The sequence below is a fragment of the Pipistrellus hanaki genome (assembly GCF_964339955.1).
Source record: "Pipistrellus hanaki genome assembly, chromosome: 13".
Lineage (NCBI taxonomy): Eukaryota > Metazoa > Chordata > Mammalia > Chiroptera > Vespertilionidae > Pipistrellus > Pipistrellus hanaki.
This window is the reverse complement of record NC_140515.1, coordinates 54402655-54421376: the sequence shown is the minus strand read 5'-3', so window position 1 is coordinate 54421376 and position 18722 is coordinate 54402655. Positions and strand designations below refer to the sequence as shown.

Here is an 18722-nt window from a genome sequence, read left to right as displayed (position 1 = left end):
GAGCTGGGGTTGTGCGTCTAACAGGCTGACCATTGGAAGCAGTCCTGGTGGCTTATTTCTGTCCCAGAGGGCAAGAAGCAGAGTTATAAGCTTCCTGTTGTTGTAGAGAACCTCTTTATGATGTTGAGGTTGAAGAGAAATCACATTTAGCCACGCTGTAAGTTTCTCGTGTTATAATGGACTAGAGGCCCCGTGCACGGAATTCATGCACAGGGTGGGTGGGGGGTGAGGGAGGGTCCCTCAGCCCAGCCTGAGCCCTCTCACAGTCCGGGACCCCTCGCTCCTTACCACCCACCCACCTGCTTGCTGCTCCTCACCTCTTGGCTCGCTGCTCCTTAGCCCTGCCACAGAGGCGGGAGAGTTTCCTGCCACCGGCGCTACGCTAGCCAGCTGTGAGCCCGGCTCCTGGCTGAGCAACACTCCCCCTGTGGGAGCACGCTGACCACCAGTGGGCAGCTCTGTGTTGAGCATCTGCCCCTTGTGGTCAGTGCTCTTCATAGCGACCAGTTGTTCCGCCGGTCCTTCTGCAGTTGGGTTGATTGCATATTAGGCTTTTATTATATAGCATACACTCTGCACATTATAAAGGATGCTCTCTGCATTTCTGTGTACCTGCCTGGCAGTATTTGGAGTCAGCAGTGTAATCTAGTGTATCACTATCAGTCACTTCGTCAAGATTTATTAGTTATTATTTCATGAAATAAAACTACACAAGGTTCTATTGAGGATGCAGAGGATTCGGGGCACCTGCTGCTTCAGACACATGCAAATCTTATGGAGCTCGGCCTGAGGCACAGCCCACGGAGGATGTTTCTGGGTAAAGAACAAAGTGACCGAATGTCGTATGCTAAGGTGCCTTGGCTGTTAAGACCCAGAAAGGGAAAAACATTGTGTGGAAGACTGTCCAGAATAATCTTTCTTTTTTCCTATAAAACAGTGAAGGCAGCCTATGGTATCCATTTAAGGGAATAACTGATTTGAAAAGAATAGAGCAAAGCAGTCAGTAATGACTGAAGGGGCCACAGGGGGTGGACTAACTGTACCTCATGGGCCTGGTTGATCTTTGATGCACTGCAGGCCAGTCATTAGAAACTGCCCGAGATTAATGAGCAGGGCTGCAGGCTGCTCAGCTACCGATCTGTTTCCTTGCCCATGCGGTCAAATGTGGCGCATCAACGTGTACTCTCTCTTGTTTCCAGCACGCTCTCCTGGCTTTGAAGTTTATACTTGCCTTCGCCATCCATGACAAACCACAGCACATCCAGCTGAAACTGGCCAGATTGGAATTTGAGTCTTTGGAGGCGCTGAAGCAGCAGGTAAGGGCAGCTGTCCTGAAAATAAACGGGTTTCTCTGGCAAAGGCCAGGAGACGCAGTCCAGAGCGCTGGCTCTCAGCATGTCCTCCGGCCTCGACCTGACCAGGTTAATGCGCACAGAAGACTCCCGTTGAGGAGGGCATCGCCAAACCCACATCCCAGTAATGTGAGCCGTCGTAGGTTAATGAACTAAATAAGCTAAGCAACAACAATACTCGAGCAATGTCAAACAAAGAATAGGGCTGGCATTCAGCAAACAACAGAGGCTTCCAAGAATCACCCTGGGTGCTCCTCACAGCTTCTGTCTGCCTCCTACAGGAATGTGAAGTAGGGCGAAGGGAGTAAATAGAATCCTGAGTGTCTTGCGGAGGGAGGGAGAATAAGACAGTGTGGGCAGAAACAGTAAAAATGCCAAGAAGTGGCCTCTTCCCATGATTTCCACATTCTACTAGAGACCAAAGAAATGAGAGAGAGAGAGAGAGAGAGAGAGAGAGAGAGAGAGAGAGAGAGAGAGAACACACATATCATGCTGAAACTTACCAGTTCTTTCTCACGGGCAAGGGTTTGAATAATTCCTTCACTTCCCCCATGCCATTCACATACTTCCCCCCCTTTTCTCCTCCTCCTCCTCCTTCTCCTCCTCCTTTTATTTATTTATTTATTTATTTATTTATTACAAACATTCATATGTTTTTTATTTAAGGAAAAAAAATTAAACATCAGATGGAATCTTCAGAGTGAAATTTATTCTCCCATTACATGTATTTTAGACATAAAGCTTGAGGCCGTGAATCAGGTGGGGAAACCAAGGTGCCGAAGGAGCAGGTGGAACTCGCTTATAAATTCCCCAGGAAGCCTCCGTAAGGCCCAGGGGGCGAGACCGAGACAAGGACAGGCCTGCCGGCTGCTACCTTGGCAGCCCGCTCAGCACTGAGAGCCCTTGTTCCACTCTCACTCACAGGTCAGGCTGAGGCCGCAGGGCGTGGGGCAGAGGAGTAGATGGAAGGGGGGCGGTGGGCAGGGCACAGCCCCGCCACCCAGTGAGGCGCCTTTGCTCCTTGGTCTTTGCAAGGAGCCCGTGGGCACAGACAGCTGCAGGGGCCTCGATGCTCAGACCCTCAACTTACACGTGTCCTCCTTCCTGAGACCGCATTGCCCCAGGATGCCCGTGAGTCCTGGCTCTTCCCGCTGTTCATCATCTCTCCTTGCACAGGTGTCTTCCGCCCACTTTGCAGAAGGGACCGTCTTGAACCCTATCATGTGCCTTGTCCCCAGAGTGAGAATCTCCCAGGTGACAGAGAGCCTTCCAAAACCGAGGGGCACAGCACCCCAACCTCCCGCCCACCAAACCACATTGTCTCCTTAAGAGATGCATTTTTAAACGTCATCCAGAAACCTATGTCTAATAATTGTTTATTAAAATGTATATTATATTTATACTCGAGGTCCAGTGCACAACATTCGTGCACTGGGGGGTGGGGGGAGGTGGTCCCTCAGCCTGTCCTGCACCCTCTCACAGTCCGGGACTCCTTGGGGGATATCTGCCTGCCGGCTTAGGCCCGATCCCCCCCAGGGCTCTCGCAGTCCAGGACCCCTGGCTTCTTACTGCCCGCCTACAGTGGAGGCGGGAGAGACTGCGGCCACTGCTGCTGCGCTCGCCAGCCATGATCCCAGCTTCTGACTGAGTGGTGCTCCCCTGTGGGAGGCACTGACCACCAGGGGGCAGCTCCTGAGTTGAGTGTCTGCCCCCTGGTGGTCAGTGCGCATCATAGCGACCAGTCATTCTGCCATTCGGTCAATTTGCATATTAGCATTTTATTAAATAGGATAATTTTAATCATTTATGCATCAGTGATAATTGTATGACCAGTCAGTGGAGAAGAAAATTTTAAATACTCACAGTACAGGACATTGTTTTAAACTTCTAAATTTTCATTTATGAGCATATTATAATTTCAAGCAAGCAAATATATTTTGGTAAGATACATTTCTTTGGGAGAAATAGAAAGAATTTGACTTCAAAGAGGAAAAAAGGCAAGACATAAAATTGTTACTGTTAATTATCATATTTGTGTATTTTTAAATGTGTGATGGTGGGTATCACATTAGTATAGTATTTATTAGACTTGGGTATCTTTAAAAGAGTGATCTAACATTTTATTTATAAATGTCATTATTCACAGTATACTAGTAATTACATTTTTGCAAATATTTCATTACTGATGAAAATGTTAGATGTCAACTTATAATTGTGAGGAAAGGCAAGTAGCATCCAAAAGATGTAGGGGGTATATAAGCAAAACATTTAAAACTGTAAGCATTGTCATTGTCCGCTGACTACATTCCTAGTGAGATGTCACCGACGGGCAGGCAGCTGTGGTCAGCACGCGCACACCTTTGCCCAGGTCAAGGCCAGTCTGGCTCTGTGTTAGTAACGCTCTCCTCTCACCAGGAGTTCACGTGCTCGTATGTTTGTCTGAAAGCAGAGGGTCTTTATTGATGTTGGATATTATTAACATGCCTCATGGTACTGACTACATTTACCTAGGAGCTGTTTTGTAGGCTTTGAGGGGGCTCACGGGTATTCGTGTTTATTAAAAATCTGGCTAAATGATCTCTCTAGTCCTCTCAGCTCCTAGAGTCCTCCCTCTTCAGACACGCCCTGCCTGGCCGTGCAGCAAAGCCCTCATTCAGAGGCACACTTTATTTACACTCATCTCACCAAAATCCTGTCTCCTGTTATTTAAGAAGAAGAAAAATACCTAAAAGGCTGTAAGTCCCTCTGGGCCTTTTTCTCCCGCGGACATAGACGCGAGTCTCTGATGAGCATCACCTTCTGACACACCCGGTTCCGGTGCTGAGTTTGCCGCGAGGGCCCTGGAGGCACAGGGATGTGGGAAAGGCTCTGCCTCAGCGCCTTTATCAAATGCCTTCGGACAGGACATGACTTTAAATCACAGCGTGTGCGGCTCCTGTCTCCGCTCCTTCGAGTGGGCAGGAGCCAGGGCTTCCAGGACCTTGTCTGCAAACCGGGAAGAAGTGTCCCCCCTCCACTGCTTCCTTGTTAAAGTGACAACCTGAGAGGACAAGGTCCAGGGTAGAAGCTGGACTGAGCTCTGTCCCAGCTACCCCCCCCCCACCCTTGTGCTGGCCCACGTTCACGCTGGGCACACTCCGCACCGCTGCGGGGCCGAGTTCGCGCTGCTGTCAGTCGGCACAGAGACTGTCATCATCTTGCCACTGCCCAGAGCCCCCCAAGAGGCCGGACGGTCCAGGTGTGAAAGGTCACCTGCTTTGTGCTTTTCAGAAACTCAAATGAACTGGTGTGTCTTCGGTTTACTTGCGGAACCATTGGCATTTCTAGGGTGTAGAATTTTTCTTGTTTTTCTTTAATCGACCCACTGGGCTTTTCCCAGGCATCCAAGGCGGGGAGAGCGTCCGCCCTGTCCTCTGGAGTTGTGGAAAGCTTCCTTAAGAACAAATCTCATTAATGCCTAGCCTGTCTCCAGACTCGCTATGAAGTGGCCAGAAATTGACAGCAAGCTTGTCAATAGAAATTATTATGTACGATCAGTTATTATGTTGTATTTAATTTATATTGGAATTGCTGCTTTTCGACTCACTTTCCATTTTAGGGACAAAATGCAATTGAGAAATTTAAGTCAGCAGGGTTCTTAAACTGGGCTGTGCAGCCTGAACGTAGAACTTCAGAAAAATGCGTGTGCCCAGGCCCCACCCTCTGACGTTCCTAATTCCCTAGATCTGAGGCGGGTGGGCACCTCCATCTATAAAACCCTTCCTTTTGGGCCATGTCCTCCCCACTCTCCCCCCCCCCGCACCAGCCCCCAGCAAAGACAGACCCCGGGCATGAGTGCCCAGAACAAGTGAGTCCTGGGTCAAGTTCAGCCTGTGAAGCAGCCCGGGAGCCTCTTTGCAATCCAGTTTTTGTGTCCTTAACTGAAGGCGGGACCCCGTGGTCTGTGGGAAGGCTCGGGCTCACCTGTCTACAGCCCGCTCTTGTGTGGTTTAGGGCAGGACCGGGGGTCCCTGTGGAAGCGCTCTGAGGGCCCCAGCTATCCCTCAGCTCGGGGGTGGGGGTGGTGAGTGCAGGGGTGAAGGAAGAGAGGTCCTGACAGCAGCTGTCTTTCACTGTCAGGAAAGTGTGGCGTCTCTGAATACACAGGCAAAGCAGATGTACTTAAGGAGAGAGGCAGACTGGGCGGAATCAGACTGTTTGCTCTGCAAAGGGCATTTTCAAACGATCGGGTTTCACTGGGGAGACCTTTACAAAGACTCCTAGACAGTAAACACCATCCTAGGAATGCCCTTTTATTTCTTTTCAAACTGATTTATTCAACGCTCAGTAATTAAAAAAACCAAAATTTTATTCTTTGTTGTTGAGAGATTACAAATGTCCCCCACTTTTTTTTCCCCTCCATTGCCCCTCCACCTGGTTCCCGCCCCTCCCAGGCCTCATATGTGGAATCTAAAGCTCAGTCATTTTAAGATTCAATTAAAAATAGAAAGGAGTCAAGGCACGGGACGGGATGGCCCGGAGCACAAGCACCCACATCCCAGGCTCAGTCACCACAGAACTGGCCTCTGGGCAGCCAGCCCTCCCGGGAGGGAGCCACACCCACAGAGGCAGAGCCGGTCCAAATGGAGCCTCTGAGGCAGATAACAGCCCAGGAAATCAGTTGAAAGAAGGAGATAAGGGCTTTCGGAGGGCACCACATGCTAATTATAGCCTCGGTGACCTCAGATCAGATGTGGGACCCTGGACAGGGAGGCCGCGTGCCAGCCTGCATTAGGCAATGCCTTTGTTCTCCAGGTTCAGTGCATTTCAGCCGACTCCAGCAGTGCCCGGAGCCTCTGGACCTCTCCCTCCCTGCGTCTGTGCTCCGAGTGATGTAGACAAGTCAGCATTTTTAGTGGAAAGTTGAAAGTTTCACACATAGAATGAGGGTGTGAAGTATTTGGCGGTTGAACATGTATCACATGTTGGTCTGTCAGCGTGACCTGAGGATGAAATGCTGCAAACCTGGCTGCTGAGAACCCCGGGGCAGGCGGAGCGGAGCCTCAGTCCTTGGGGAGGAGGTGGTCTGTTTCCCAGGCCCTCGAGGGAAAGGTAAACCAAGTTCGGCGTTTCGGGAGTTCAGGTGGCCCTCTGAGCTGGGCTGTCACCTCTTCCTGCGTCAGGCGACTTGACCTTTCTGTGTCATAGTTTCCCCAACACCGAAATGAACCCAAGGAAAACGATGCCCACATGTAAGGTGGATAAGGCTGAAGGGAATCAGTGTGACTAGGACACAGTGAGAAGAAGTGGGGGGGAAGGAGGGGAAATGAGGACAGTGATGGTGATGTTGATGGTGATGGAGGGGAAGGATCACCTCACACTTGGGCGCCCTGCATTGTTGGGTAAGCCAGAATGGAATTCTGGGATAAAAAGGTACCCCTAAGACCAGGTTAGATGACCAGTCACAATTCCACCTCTGTGGAAACCCCACCTGTTCTCCTGACCTGAGCACAGCTGTTAAAACCTCAGAGGGTAGGAACAGCTGGCATGGGTGGGCACGTGAGCCAGGCACTGTTCCCAGCCTTCTGCATGAGCCAGGGCTCCTCAGAACAGGTCTTGGGGTATGATTTATCTCCAATGCACAAATGCTAGCTTTCTTCAAAGGTGATTCATGCTGTAACACAGACTGGCTCCTGGCGCCTCTTCAGTCCCCTCTCCTGTCACTTCTTCCTCTTCCGGTTGGGCCCAGCGGGGTTGCACTGCTCATGGGTTCCCCAGCACCCCTGCTACCTCGGGACTCTGCCATCAGCTTCACCCACCTCCAGGGGAACCTCCCCTTTGTTGTGTGATAGGGACTTGTCCATTTCTATGCGTTCACTTCACTGCCTCTGGCCAGGTGATGGCTTACCCCGTGACCCCTCACCCAGCCCAGGACCGGATGCCCCGTAGACTCTGAATGAATCTCCACTTAATCAAACTGAATTTGTTGACGCATACCTAGTTGAGAAGCTAATATATTAAGCAAACGACAAATGATGTCCTTGGACAAAAAAAGAGAAATCTTAAAATAGGCCTCTGGCAGAAATGGAAACAGTTAGGTCACGTGCCTGTCTGGGATCCCTGGGGAGGAGGATGCCTTCTGAGGAATTGTATGTGAGCGCTTTGTAAGGACCCCAAACCCTTGAGTTTGGTAAAGCTCAAACCCTATTTTATTTTTAACAAGATCAACTGTGTTTGACATTGGTAACACAAAGGTGGCTCCCAAAAGACTATAAAATAACCCCAAACCAAGGCAGATAGAATTCTGAAATAGTTTATTTCGTACAAATTCAGACTCTGGAACAATCCCGTCCTTAACCGTTGATAGGTAGACTTTTCCCAGCATTCTCTGTTCTCACCAGAGATAAAAGTCTTCCAAGTGCAGGGGGCCATCCAGACGTTAAAAGGAGCTGCTTCGGTAGAGCTCTAGAAAGCCTCGGACCACTCTGCTTCACTAGTGAATCTCTATACGTCACTCCTTATCTTATTCCCCTGGATTTCTAAGGAAAATTGAAAATGTGTGTATCTCAATTATTCTCCCCAGTGTAAGAAACAAGCCAAATCAGATTCGTATTTTACTTACAGAAATTACTGGATGGGCCACGAAACAGGATAACATTTAGCATCTTCCTGGTCGCCCTATGAATGTGGGTCAGGAGCAGTGTTGGCAGGGGGCTGGTGGCCCAGATCCACTCCCCACAGACGGGCCCAGGCGGGCTGTGCTGGAGAGGAGACACCTGAGCTTCAGACCAGTTCACAGATGGCAGTAAAATGTGTCTGTGTTTGTAAAGAAAACACTCGCTCCGTAATAAATCCTAGAGGTTTCAGAATGCTTAAAACTATATATTGAAAAGGAAAAGATATCTATTGGTAAGATGTTAAAAGTTCCAAGAGCCCCAATCGCAGATTCTGTTCCAGATTAATAATTCCATTGTCTGGAGGGCCAACGGGTGCGAGAGCAGGTCTTCCTTTCCCAGGTAAAGCCTGTTGTTTTTACCAGATGTTCTAGGATAGTAAAACTATGTTGCTGATTTCATCAGGGTCAAAGACGTTTGTCTGTGACCACCAGACTAGCAGCTTTATATTTGTTGAATGAGTGAGTCAGTAATTCAGTGAACATTACTAGGCAGAAGCCCCATTCTTTTTTGCCCTTTTCTATTACTAAATTCTAGCCCTTTGACTTTGAAATTATCTTCTGAGTATTAATTTGGGATTCAGGAACTCATTATTGAGCGCTTACCATGCCAGCAAACCACTTTATTTTAACTTTTGTTTTTAATTACTAGTATATTGCTAAAACAGAAAACCTTTTACTTAATGTAATAAACAGTATTATTTTCCATTGATTTCCAATGCTACCGAACCTCAGATATGATTGGATATTATGTCATGCAATAAATGTAAACCTAAGAGATTGGGATGAAAATATACTGATTGATAGGCTAAGAAATTTAGACTTTTAACTACAGCTCTAAGTGATTTGCCTCTGTCTCATAAGACTAGAATGCAGAAGACAAGAAATGTTTGGATTTAAGAAGTTTTTTTTTTTAAATATTACCTAATTAAAGGAAAATTATCACTTTGCATTAATAAGGCTCTAAGAACACAAATAGTCAATCATAATGAATTCGTATGTAAGGCAAAATTAAAATACAGATATGAAAATTCAACAACAAATATTAATTGAGTACAATCTATGATCAAAGCCAAAAATGTAAATTACCAGAAATTCCCTGCATTATCTATTTGTCAAATGTTAGAGCGGGAAAACCTCTTGGCCCTGTGCCAAGCCCTGATGTGACATTCACCATGGTTGTCTGCTGCAGAGATGGTCCCGGAGTCCCTGTCTCCTTGGGGAGTGGCACACAGTAGGTTCTCAAACAGCTAGCTTACCTTCTCTTTCAAATCCCTTTTGTCAAGGAGTCGCCCTGACAGGGTTTTAACTGACAGCACAAACCACTTAATGGGCTGATGTTTGAACAGCTTGTCTTGTGATTCCTTGCATCAGCTACATGGACTCGCCTCCCAGCGGGGTGGGTGAGTTGGATTCAGAGAACGGGTCTGGATTATTCTGCTCCGGCAGTTCCCCAGGACAGTGGTCGGCAAGCTCATTAGTCCACAGAGCCAAATATCAACAGGACAACGATTGAAATGTCTTTGGAGAGCCGAAAACTGACTTCTGCGCATGGGCCACGAAGTTTCAATGGCACTGTATGTGCGCGCCCACACGTGGTATATTTTGTGGAAGAGCCACACTCAAGGGGCCAAAGCGGTTTGCCAACCACTGATCCAGGAGAATCAGGAAATGAATTAGTCTTGGATTTTCCTGAGTTGCCCTTGCTGATGCCTTTTGTCTGTGGGATAAAAGGATGTGAACAGGTGAAGAAAGCAAGCGGTGTACCAGACCTGCTATACGCCATTAGGTTCCAAAATTCAGTTCCAGATCCCATCATCTTCTCTTTCCTCTTTCCTTCCAGAAGTCTGTTTCCTGTCATATTCTCCGATCCTAAAGTGTGGCTGGGAGGAAACGAATTTTCCCCTCATGAATTTTTGAGTTTTTATTTATTTTTTATGGGTGGATGTCCATTAGAGTCTATAAGGCAGTTACTATCTGCCAGGAAACTGTTATCAGGGCTCTAACTTTAAATTCTTGATCCCCATCCCCTAAAAAAAAAAAAAAAAAAAACAATTTGGAAAAAAATCCCTTACTTGTTATTTGGAAAAGAAACGCATCTCAGCATTGTCTTCACTTCTCCGTTCAAGTAGCTTCAGGCAGTGTTTGTGTGGGCAGGTCTGCAGGCTGTTTTGTTGGCGTTGTCTTGAAGGAAAAAAAAAAAAAAGATAGGCGTATTTTTAATTTGCGCGTCTGGTTTTAGTCACCGGCATGGGGAAGATGATCTGCCGAATGTCTGGGAGACAGCTCCGCCCCCTCTCCAGGCTCATGTGCTAGATACTGTTATGATTGGAGGCAGAACAAATCCAGATTGCCTTTTTTGACTCCTTGGACTAATGGGTTCACTCACTTTTAATGCATGTGGTAGAAAACCATTTCCAAAAACATCAATCTGGGTTATTTACATTTTGTTTGGGATCGCTGTGCACAAATCATTTCTGTGGAAAACGACGTGCGATTAAACAATTACAATTGGAGAAACTCACGAAGGGATTGTCATTTTTATTCACAGTCTGTACCAAAACATTGGCCTCAGATGAAGCATTTTGGTTCTCTGAGGATATGTAATGTGCCCAGAGCAGGAAGGGAGGTTTGCGTGCCTTGGGGACTAAGAGAATAGCTTTTTGGAATCAGGTGTATGTCTCAGGAATCCCAGCTTCACCGTTTACTCAGTAACTCTGGGCAAGTTACCAAACCTCTCTGGGCCTCAGTTTCTTGCTCTGTAAAGTGGGCACAATGACAGGAACACTGCACAGGGTGAGCAAGTAGAGTCAGGCCCAGGCAGGCCGCTGAGTCAGTAGCTTTCGCATCATTTTCTACAAGAGCAGCTGGGTGTAAAAACAGAGTGCAACCAAGAACATCTTAGCCATTAGGAGATAAAATTACATTCCATCCTTGGCAGTGGCTGGTTTTCATGCTCTGTCCTTTGAGATCTTGCAGAAGAGAAGTGACTGCCTACTCTGATACTCGACCTGCTTTCTGGCCATGAGCACTCTCACATCCCTCCTTAAACGTAGTTGCTGTCCAGCTATATTTTAACCAAAACCAAGTCATCTTGAAATGCTAACCAACCAAAACTAATTTGGATTTCAAATGACTTTCTGGAAATGAAGAGCAGGGTCAGGTGGGTGGGCAGTGGCCTTCCTTCAGAAGTTACAGTGAGGCTCTTGTGGATGGTTCTCCTTGGGCTCATGCTTGAACGGATAAGTCTTTGCTCTTTCAGGGACAGAATTCACCGAGTAGTGGATCTGAATAAATTAGAGCATGATTTTCTAATAGGAATAACACTATGTGTCTGGCCAGTGTGGCTCAGTGGTTGGGCGTCCACCCATGAACCGGGAGGTCATGGTTCGATTCCTGGTCAGGGCACATGCCCAGATTGCAGGCTCAATCCCCGTGTGTGTGTGTGTGTGTGTGTGTGTGTGTGTGTGTGCAGAAGGCAGCTGATCAATGATTCTCTCTTATCATTGATGTTTCGATATCTCTCTCCCTCTCCCTTCCTCTCTGAAATCAATACAAAATCTATTTTAGAAAAGACTGATGCCATGAGTTCAACATGCTGGAACTGAGCATTTTTCTACAGAATCTTTATGTGTATGGCACTCACCCTTTCCCTTCGTTTGCCCCTCCTCTCTCTACTCCCCATCTCAGCTCTTCTTCTTCTTCTTCTTCTTCTTCTTCTTCTTCTTCTTCTTCTTCTTCGTCTTCTTCTTCTTCTTTTTTTTTTTTTTTTTTTTCAAAAAAGGAAAAGGTTAACACACAGAGTGGCTATTCTTTGAATTTGATGTTATCTGACTGCCCTCCATTCTTTGTGCCTATGTTACTATTTGCATCCTCTTTTTCTTTCTTCATTTCCTTCAAGCAAATTATCTTGCTTTTTCCTTTGTTTATCTTTGCAGATGCTCATGCATCTCATTTTTTAATCCTGCTGGGTCTGTCTTCTAGTCTTTGAGGCACGTGGTCTCCAGCCCTTTCCTGGGACGGCCTCCGGCCTGGCGGTCAGCGCTCTCAGCAGCACCTTTGCTTGGGCCGCTCTGTGTTGAGATGCCTTCCCTCACGAGGCTGCCCTCTCTTGGGGCGGGTGGGCGGTGGTGGTGAGGGCCTGCTGTTGGGGCTTCACAGCCCTCCCATCCAGCTGCCAGTGGCCCATTCTGGCCAGGCGTGCTTGGCGAATCCCTCCCAGGATGGTCGGCCGGTCCCTGCAGGGGCCTGGAGAGCTGCCGGCCATCTTCCTGGTAACAGCCAGGAGGAGAAACTAGATGTAGCTCAGGTGCTGCTGCGAGGGATGCAGCCCTACAGCCAGCTTCACTCTGTTCTCTCAGGAGCCTGGTCTGCCTCCGCTGACGGTCATACACGAATTCACTTCCAACTGTTGCCACACTAGGTGGCAAGCAAGGAGCCCGCCCTGCATTGACCCAGACCCAATGTGCATGAGTTCCAGGGAGAGAAAACCTCCCGTCTTCTCCCGTGGCCTCTCCTGTGGGCTTGGGCAGAGGAGGGGGGAAAGGACAGGAAACAGAAAGCTGAGCATCTGAGAGCCCTACCGGAAGTTGCCTCCGCATCCTATCAGGAGTGTTTTATCTCCAAGCACGAGGTTTTTTCTGGCTGTGCCAGAGCAAAGATTTTGTTTGAGATCAGAGTGCACATAATTTTCACTGTTCAAACCAGGCAGGGGATAAAGACAACGGTGTGCCATTTGTATGGTTTCCTTCATTTGATAAAAAGAAGGATGCTCTAACTGCGAGAGGGCGTAGGGCGTGGGCAGCGCCCGCTGTAGAGATGAGCAGTGCCTTGGAAATGCTGGAATGCATGGTCAGTGGACGCTGTTCCGGCAGCTGGTCCGCTGCTGGCCGTATTGGCTCTTCTCAGCCATTGCCAGCAGCCGTGCCTGGGACAGAAAACCACCAGGAGTCTTGGCCATTGTATCCGGCTGCCTCCCTTTCCACATTCTCTTAAAACCAACAGCTTCGGCCTTGGCCACCGCTGTCAAGCTCTCAGTTACCAGCACCCCTCAGGCTCCCCGGATTCCCTGTCAAACCACGTGGGCTTGGTGAGAGGTGTTACGTGGTTAGAGTTAGAATCCTTATGGGAGGCAGGGTGGGTCTGAAATTCATTTCTGTTTGGTTGTGGGATCTGGTTGGTTTTCCATCCATAGCTTTAGGAGTCTCAGTTAAGCCATCAGATGTCCAGACACCCCTGTTATTTGGACTTATTAGTTAAAAATGCATGCATACATACATACATTCTCTCTGTCCACAGACACAGGATGCTCAGGTCAAACAGTTTTCCTGTAGAGAGGGAATAAAACACCTAATTTTTTATGAGTTCAGGACATCTTAACACAATGGCAGTGGCAGGAAGAAATGGTTGGTTGGCCCATAGCTCATCCCCTTGAAACTAATTTTTTTCTGAGAAACAGTAACTCCAAAATGCAGTTGTGTCTGAGCCTAAAAATGCAGACCGGGGCGTCTTTAAACGGTCCTCCATTAGACTTGAGACCATCTGCTTGTTTGCAGCCGGAGTATAAATTTTCCACTGTTGTGAGCGCCGTGGCGATGGCACCGCTCCAGAGAGAGAGGCGGCCCGAGTGGGAGCCCGAGGGAGCTCCGCCAGCCTGCTCTGCGCGGCCCTTCGGCTCACTTCCACGGATGCGATTCCAGAACAAAGAGGATGTCTTTTCAAAACTGAGCTCCGCTCCTCCCACCCCCTCCCGGGCTCCCAAGGGGTCAAGTCTCCCTGCACCTGCCTTCGGGCGCCGTCAGCCGTAAGACCGCTGTCAACCCCGGGGCGATCTGCTTTGGATGGGCTGCACCTACAACGAGGCCAGCCTCTCCCACAGGAAATTCACCGGGCAGGAAGGTGGTGTCACGTCTGGCACCACCCTGGGCCGGGCCTCCCTCTGATCCTGAGGGTAGTCAGTTCTGATTGAACATTGTAGTCGGACTGTATCTACGCCTCTCCGGTTTCCCACGTGGCTACGATGAAGGGTAATAGCAAATCCAAACACCGATTGCCTTTAACCAACTCGCCTGAGTCCCAGCCTGGACTCTGGCTCGGAGCGGCCATGGCAGCTCAGGCAGGTCTCAGGCCCTCTGCTTTGTCTTCATCACTGAACGGCGGGCCCAGACCAGGCGATCCCCCAGGTGCCTGGCTCTCCAGGGCAGCCTTCAGGGACATGGGTGCACACTGCAGGGCAGCTTGACCTCTGGCTCCTCCCTGAGGGGCTCACCGGGCAGTCACGTGATCAGCTGCCCCCTCCCGTCCCCCGTCCCCGACCCACCCCCTAACCAAGAGGGAGTCGGGGATGTGGGGAATGGAAGTCGGTGTCACATCATCTCTTCGCTGCAGCGTTACGGATTAATTTGAACGTTTTAAGGGCACAGCTCTGTGGGTAGCCAGGGTGTGAGGAAGTGGTTTGCCTTGGGAGGGACTTCCGGCACACCTGTCTCTAGCGAGCCTCCGGCAGATCTGGGCCATCCGGAGTTGGCTGTCCCACGACCCGTCATGTCACTAATAACCGGTGTTCCTGCCAGTCATACGGGTGCTAGAGGTAATTCTCTTGGTGCTAATAACGTAACAGCATGGCGGTGTGACTGTGGTTGGAAATCAGTGATAGACAGGCGGTGGCTGCTCCTGTTTGGGCTCAGGGCATTGCAATGGCTGCCTCTGAAACTGTGGCGCTGGTCCCTTTAACTGAACATCCAGATGTGTAAATGAGCTGGGTGTGTGCACACATCTGCACATGGTGTGCTCACGGTGTTTCCAGTGTGTTTTTGGGAGCGAAGGCCCGGACTCGGCTGGACCGTGCAGCCTGCTCTGGGACGCAGTAGCTCTGCGTTGCCCTGGGCCCGGCTGCAGGCCCGGGGAGGGGTGCCGGAAGGTGGCCCTGAGCGGTTGCCATGGCAGGTGGGTTCTCCTTGCTCCCCCGAGAGCTGCGTTTCTGCACCGGGAAGGGGTACGTGGGTATCGCGGTGACAGCCTGTGCGTAGCCTGCTCTCACGCTGACGGCCCGCTTCCCTGGGTGGCTTCTCCTCCCCTCCTCTCCACAGCACACTTTTGAGAAGGATTAGCATAATTATTTCACCGTAACTACTGAGCCACTTGAAGCAAATGAGAGGGAAACTGTTCTTTCCCTCAGGCCCAAAGAAGTAGTAATCACCTTCCGCAAAGGAGCGGGTGAAAAGAGAGCCATCGCAGAATTCCTGTGTCACGTACTGTGACCCGCAGGGGAGTGACATCCCATCACGTTACCAGTCTGTTGATGAGCAGCCAGCCCCAGCTTCCGCTCTCGCTCAGGCAGAGGAGACTGTCCGAGGCATGGGTCCCGGGCATGGCAATCATCTGGGGTTGGGGCGTTCAGTCAGTTGAATAAGTGTGAGGAGTCAGTAGTTTGGAATGCAGAACAGGGTGATCATCTGTAGTTAAGTTTATGGAGAGCTGGCAAGTCCTACAAGAAACAGTGAGGCTCATCTAAACATTGCTGCGGGTTGACCTCGGGTCCGGAGAAGGAGGGAGGGGTGTGCAGTCCAGGAACGGGCCCCTTCACATCTCGGGGCACGGGGCACCCCTGTCCAGCAGCTCCAACCACCCCCTCCAGCTTGTGTGGAGATGGCACCTGCTTCTCGCTCTCCCCACAGCGGGAGCAGCCCGCCCTCCTGATGCCCCAGCCCAGCCCCGTGCGCCCAGAGGGCCTCTCTTCTCCCCAAGACAAGACCAGCTGAGGCCCATCGCCCTTGGTCTTGACGGAGAGGGAGGAGTCAGGCACAGGTGTGGAGGAAGGCTAACTGTCATGGGCTCCCGTCTGACATCTGACAGCTGCTGAGTGTTACTGTGTTTCTCTGGAACATTTCAAACCTCTTGTGACCCCCGCGACTTCTCGGCAGTGCTCAGGGTTCCACCTGTGCTGAGCACTCACTGTTTGCAAGGTCCAGAGTGCAGGCTGGGCAGCGAGCGGGGGAGGGACTTGGCCAACAGCAGACGGCAACACTGAGCAGGGTGAACGGAGGCTCCGCAGACCCTCCGGCGGCGGACAGGGGAGGCGTGTGGAATCCTGGGTGGGTGTGGGAGGAGGCAGTTTGCCTTGGAGCTGCCTGGAGCAGAACTAAACCCTCAGGAGATGGCAGCCGAGTCTTGGTGATGGTTTGTGGTAGGGCACTGGCTTCCCACTCGAAATGACAGTTATCTCATCACCATCAACGAGGACAGCAGGGGGTGTTCGAGGCTGTGCCCCCAAACCAGCTGGTGCCCGCAGCACCTGCTTTCATGGGCACAGGGACCTCCCTCTCGGAGCCCTCTTCCTCCTCAGTAAAACGGGGGTTAGGGTGCCACCTTCTCGGAGCCACTGTGCAGAGTAAGATGAAATAGCAGTGCCCACGCCTGGCACTCACGGAGAGTAAGTGCACCCAAGCCTGCGTCTGACAACGATGGCCCCTGGACACGTCTGAGCCTGCGAGGGGAAGGCTGTGTCAGAGGGAGACGTTGGTACGCACCTTAGTTATCACATGTTTACCAGTCCTGACCATTGCTACATGCATGGGAAGGACCCCGTTCTGTAGTCAGAACAAGAAAGCCATCATGTAGAATCATCGCGAGTTCAGTTCCCTCATTTTTCCAACCTGAGAACAGCCTGGGATGTTTTGTAACCGTCCATTTTGCCTGAAACAAATTGGACCGTGAAACTGCTGGTCTGTGAAATGATTGAACAAATTAGAAATGTGCGTAAACAGCCAGACAGAATTAGCGAGGAGTGGAGCAGGAGCAGAACTCACTAACAAAGGAGGGTCGTGAATTGTATTTGCGCCGTATTTTTGTGTTTGCCTTTCCCCTCCTTTTAAAAAATGTAACGTGTCTTCATGCGGAGGGATTTAATGGCAGGACGGTAGCCTAGATGGGCGCCTGGAATCTTAAGAGTTTTTGTTTGTTTTTGGAGATGGAACTCTGTCCTCCTGGGGACTGTGAGTGACTGCAGACGCTGGGAAGTGGGTGTTTTCCGTGCTGGTTCTTGGTATTCTGCCCTGGCAGATCCTCTGTGAATGCTGCAGCATCTACTTGGGGGGAAATACTATGGAAACTAAAAATAACTAAATAAGTAAATAAAATAAAAGTGTGCAGGACCAAGATTATAGATACTTTTAGGATGAAACAAAATCAATATTATTTTTTAAAATCTCGTACTAGCCGAAGCCGGTTTGGCTCAGTGGTAGAGCGTCGGTCTGCGGACTGAAAGGTCCCAGGTTCAATTCCGGTCAAGGGCATGTACATTGGTTTCGGGCACATCCCCGGTAGGGGGTGTGCAAGAGGCAGCTGGCTGATGTTTCTCTCTCATCGACGTTTCTAACTCTCTATCTCTCTCCCTTCCTCTCTGTTAAAAATCAATAAAATATATTTTTTAAAAAATAATAAAATAAAAAATAAAAATAAAAACCTCGTTCTGGTAAATACTGGACTAGGCACTGAAATACGGTTCTAGAAAAACAGACAGAGGCCGACTCGAGACCATCAGGAAAGATGATGAGGGGAAAGAAAAGTTCTTTGCAGAATCTGCAGGCTAGCCTTGCGGGTGACAGCGTCCCTGCTCCCCACCCGGCCATGCTGGCTCCCCACCCAGAGCCTGAGCCGGAGCTGCTCTCTCACGGACCTCAGGTGTCACAGACCGGATGGGAGGGGGTGCAGGGCCCCGACTTGCCCAGCCCCCAGCCAGCCCGTTCCCTCGGGCAGCATCACCCCCTGGCTTGGCCACGTGGCCACTTCTGCCTACGTCTCTGGGCACGACTCCATGGGAAAGCAAGTCCACACATCCCTAACACTTATCACATCCACTAGGACCATGGTCGGCAAACTGCGGCTCGCAAGCCACATGTGGCTCTTTGGCCCCTTGAGTGTGGCTCTTCCACAAAATACCATGGCCTGAGCGAGTCTATTCTGAAGAAGTGGCGTTAGAAGAAGTTTAACTTTAAAAAATGTGGCTCTCCAAAAGAATGTCGATTGTTGTCCTGTTGGTATCTGGCTCTGTTGACTAATGAGTTTGCCGACCACTGGACTGGGACTTCCTAGCTCACATACTCCATTCACTCCTGCCTCTTCCAAATCACATATTTTAAAACAATGGAAAATATAAGAAAAGCATAAACCCATTTAAAATGTTGGAGAACAAGAAAATGTACCATCCACTAACTTAAAAAAAAAAAAAAAAGATTGAGAAATTTCTATAAAATGGAAACAGCCAAAAGGTTGACAGAGAACAGGCAGTGCTGCACCTGTAAGGTGGGCAACACCGAGAAGGACCGAGAAGGGACCTTCCCCAGGCGCCTTCTCTCACCCAGCAGCACCGTCCCGGCTCTGGCATCGCCTCCTGGTTTGCGTCGCCAGCATGGACAGCGAGTCCATCAAACGTGAAAACACACACGAGCGCAAGGGTGGGTTTTTTGTTTGTTTTTTTTGTCTGTTTGGGGTTTTTTTTTTTGGTCATTGTTTTCCATAAATTCCAGCTGGTGTTCTTGCTAGCCAGGAAGGTCCAGCTCTGACATTTTGGAGGGGATTAAACATTCCTGGCAGGATGGAAGGAAGCCAGGAGAACACACGTCCTGGGGAGGCCTCGGTCAGGAGGTGAGAGGAAGAATGCGACACAGGGGAAAGGAAAATTCGAGCTACTGGTGCTGTGTGTATAACAGGAAGGCTTC

The 18722-nt window shown here is 49.7% G+C and overlaps 1 protein-coding gene and 1 long non-coding RNA gene across 3 annotated transcripts in view; one reads left to right on the top strand and one right to left on the bottom strand.

Moving 5' to 3' along the window:
- Nucleotides 1-18722, top strand: part of ANO10 (anoctamin 10) — an 87626-nt gene that overhangs the window by 57030 nt on the left and 11874 nt on the right. The window contains exons 12-13 of one of the 2 annotated variants that reach the window (XM_084903192.1): nucleotides 1200-1316; nucleotides 2529-2696. In XM_084903192.1, the coding sequence (XP_084759318.1) occupies nucleotides 1200-1316; nucleotides 2529-2681 (270 nt within the window). In that variant the 3' untranslated portion in view covers nucleotides 2682-2696. Of the gene's footprint in view, nucleotides 1-1199; nucleotides 1317-2528; nucleotides 2697-18722 lie in introns of those variants that run through there. The other variant, XM_084903193.1, reaches the window with a different exon arrangement.
- LOC311632121 lies at nucleotides 7552-10524 on the bottom strand. The gene is made up of 2 exons (XR_014796721.1): nucleotides 7954-10524; nucleotides 7552-7870 (listed from the first exon to the last, which is right to left on the bottom strand). It is a non-coding gene; the product is annotated as an uncharacterized lncRNA (long non-coding RNA).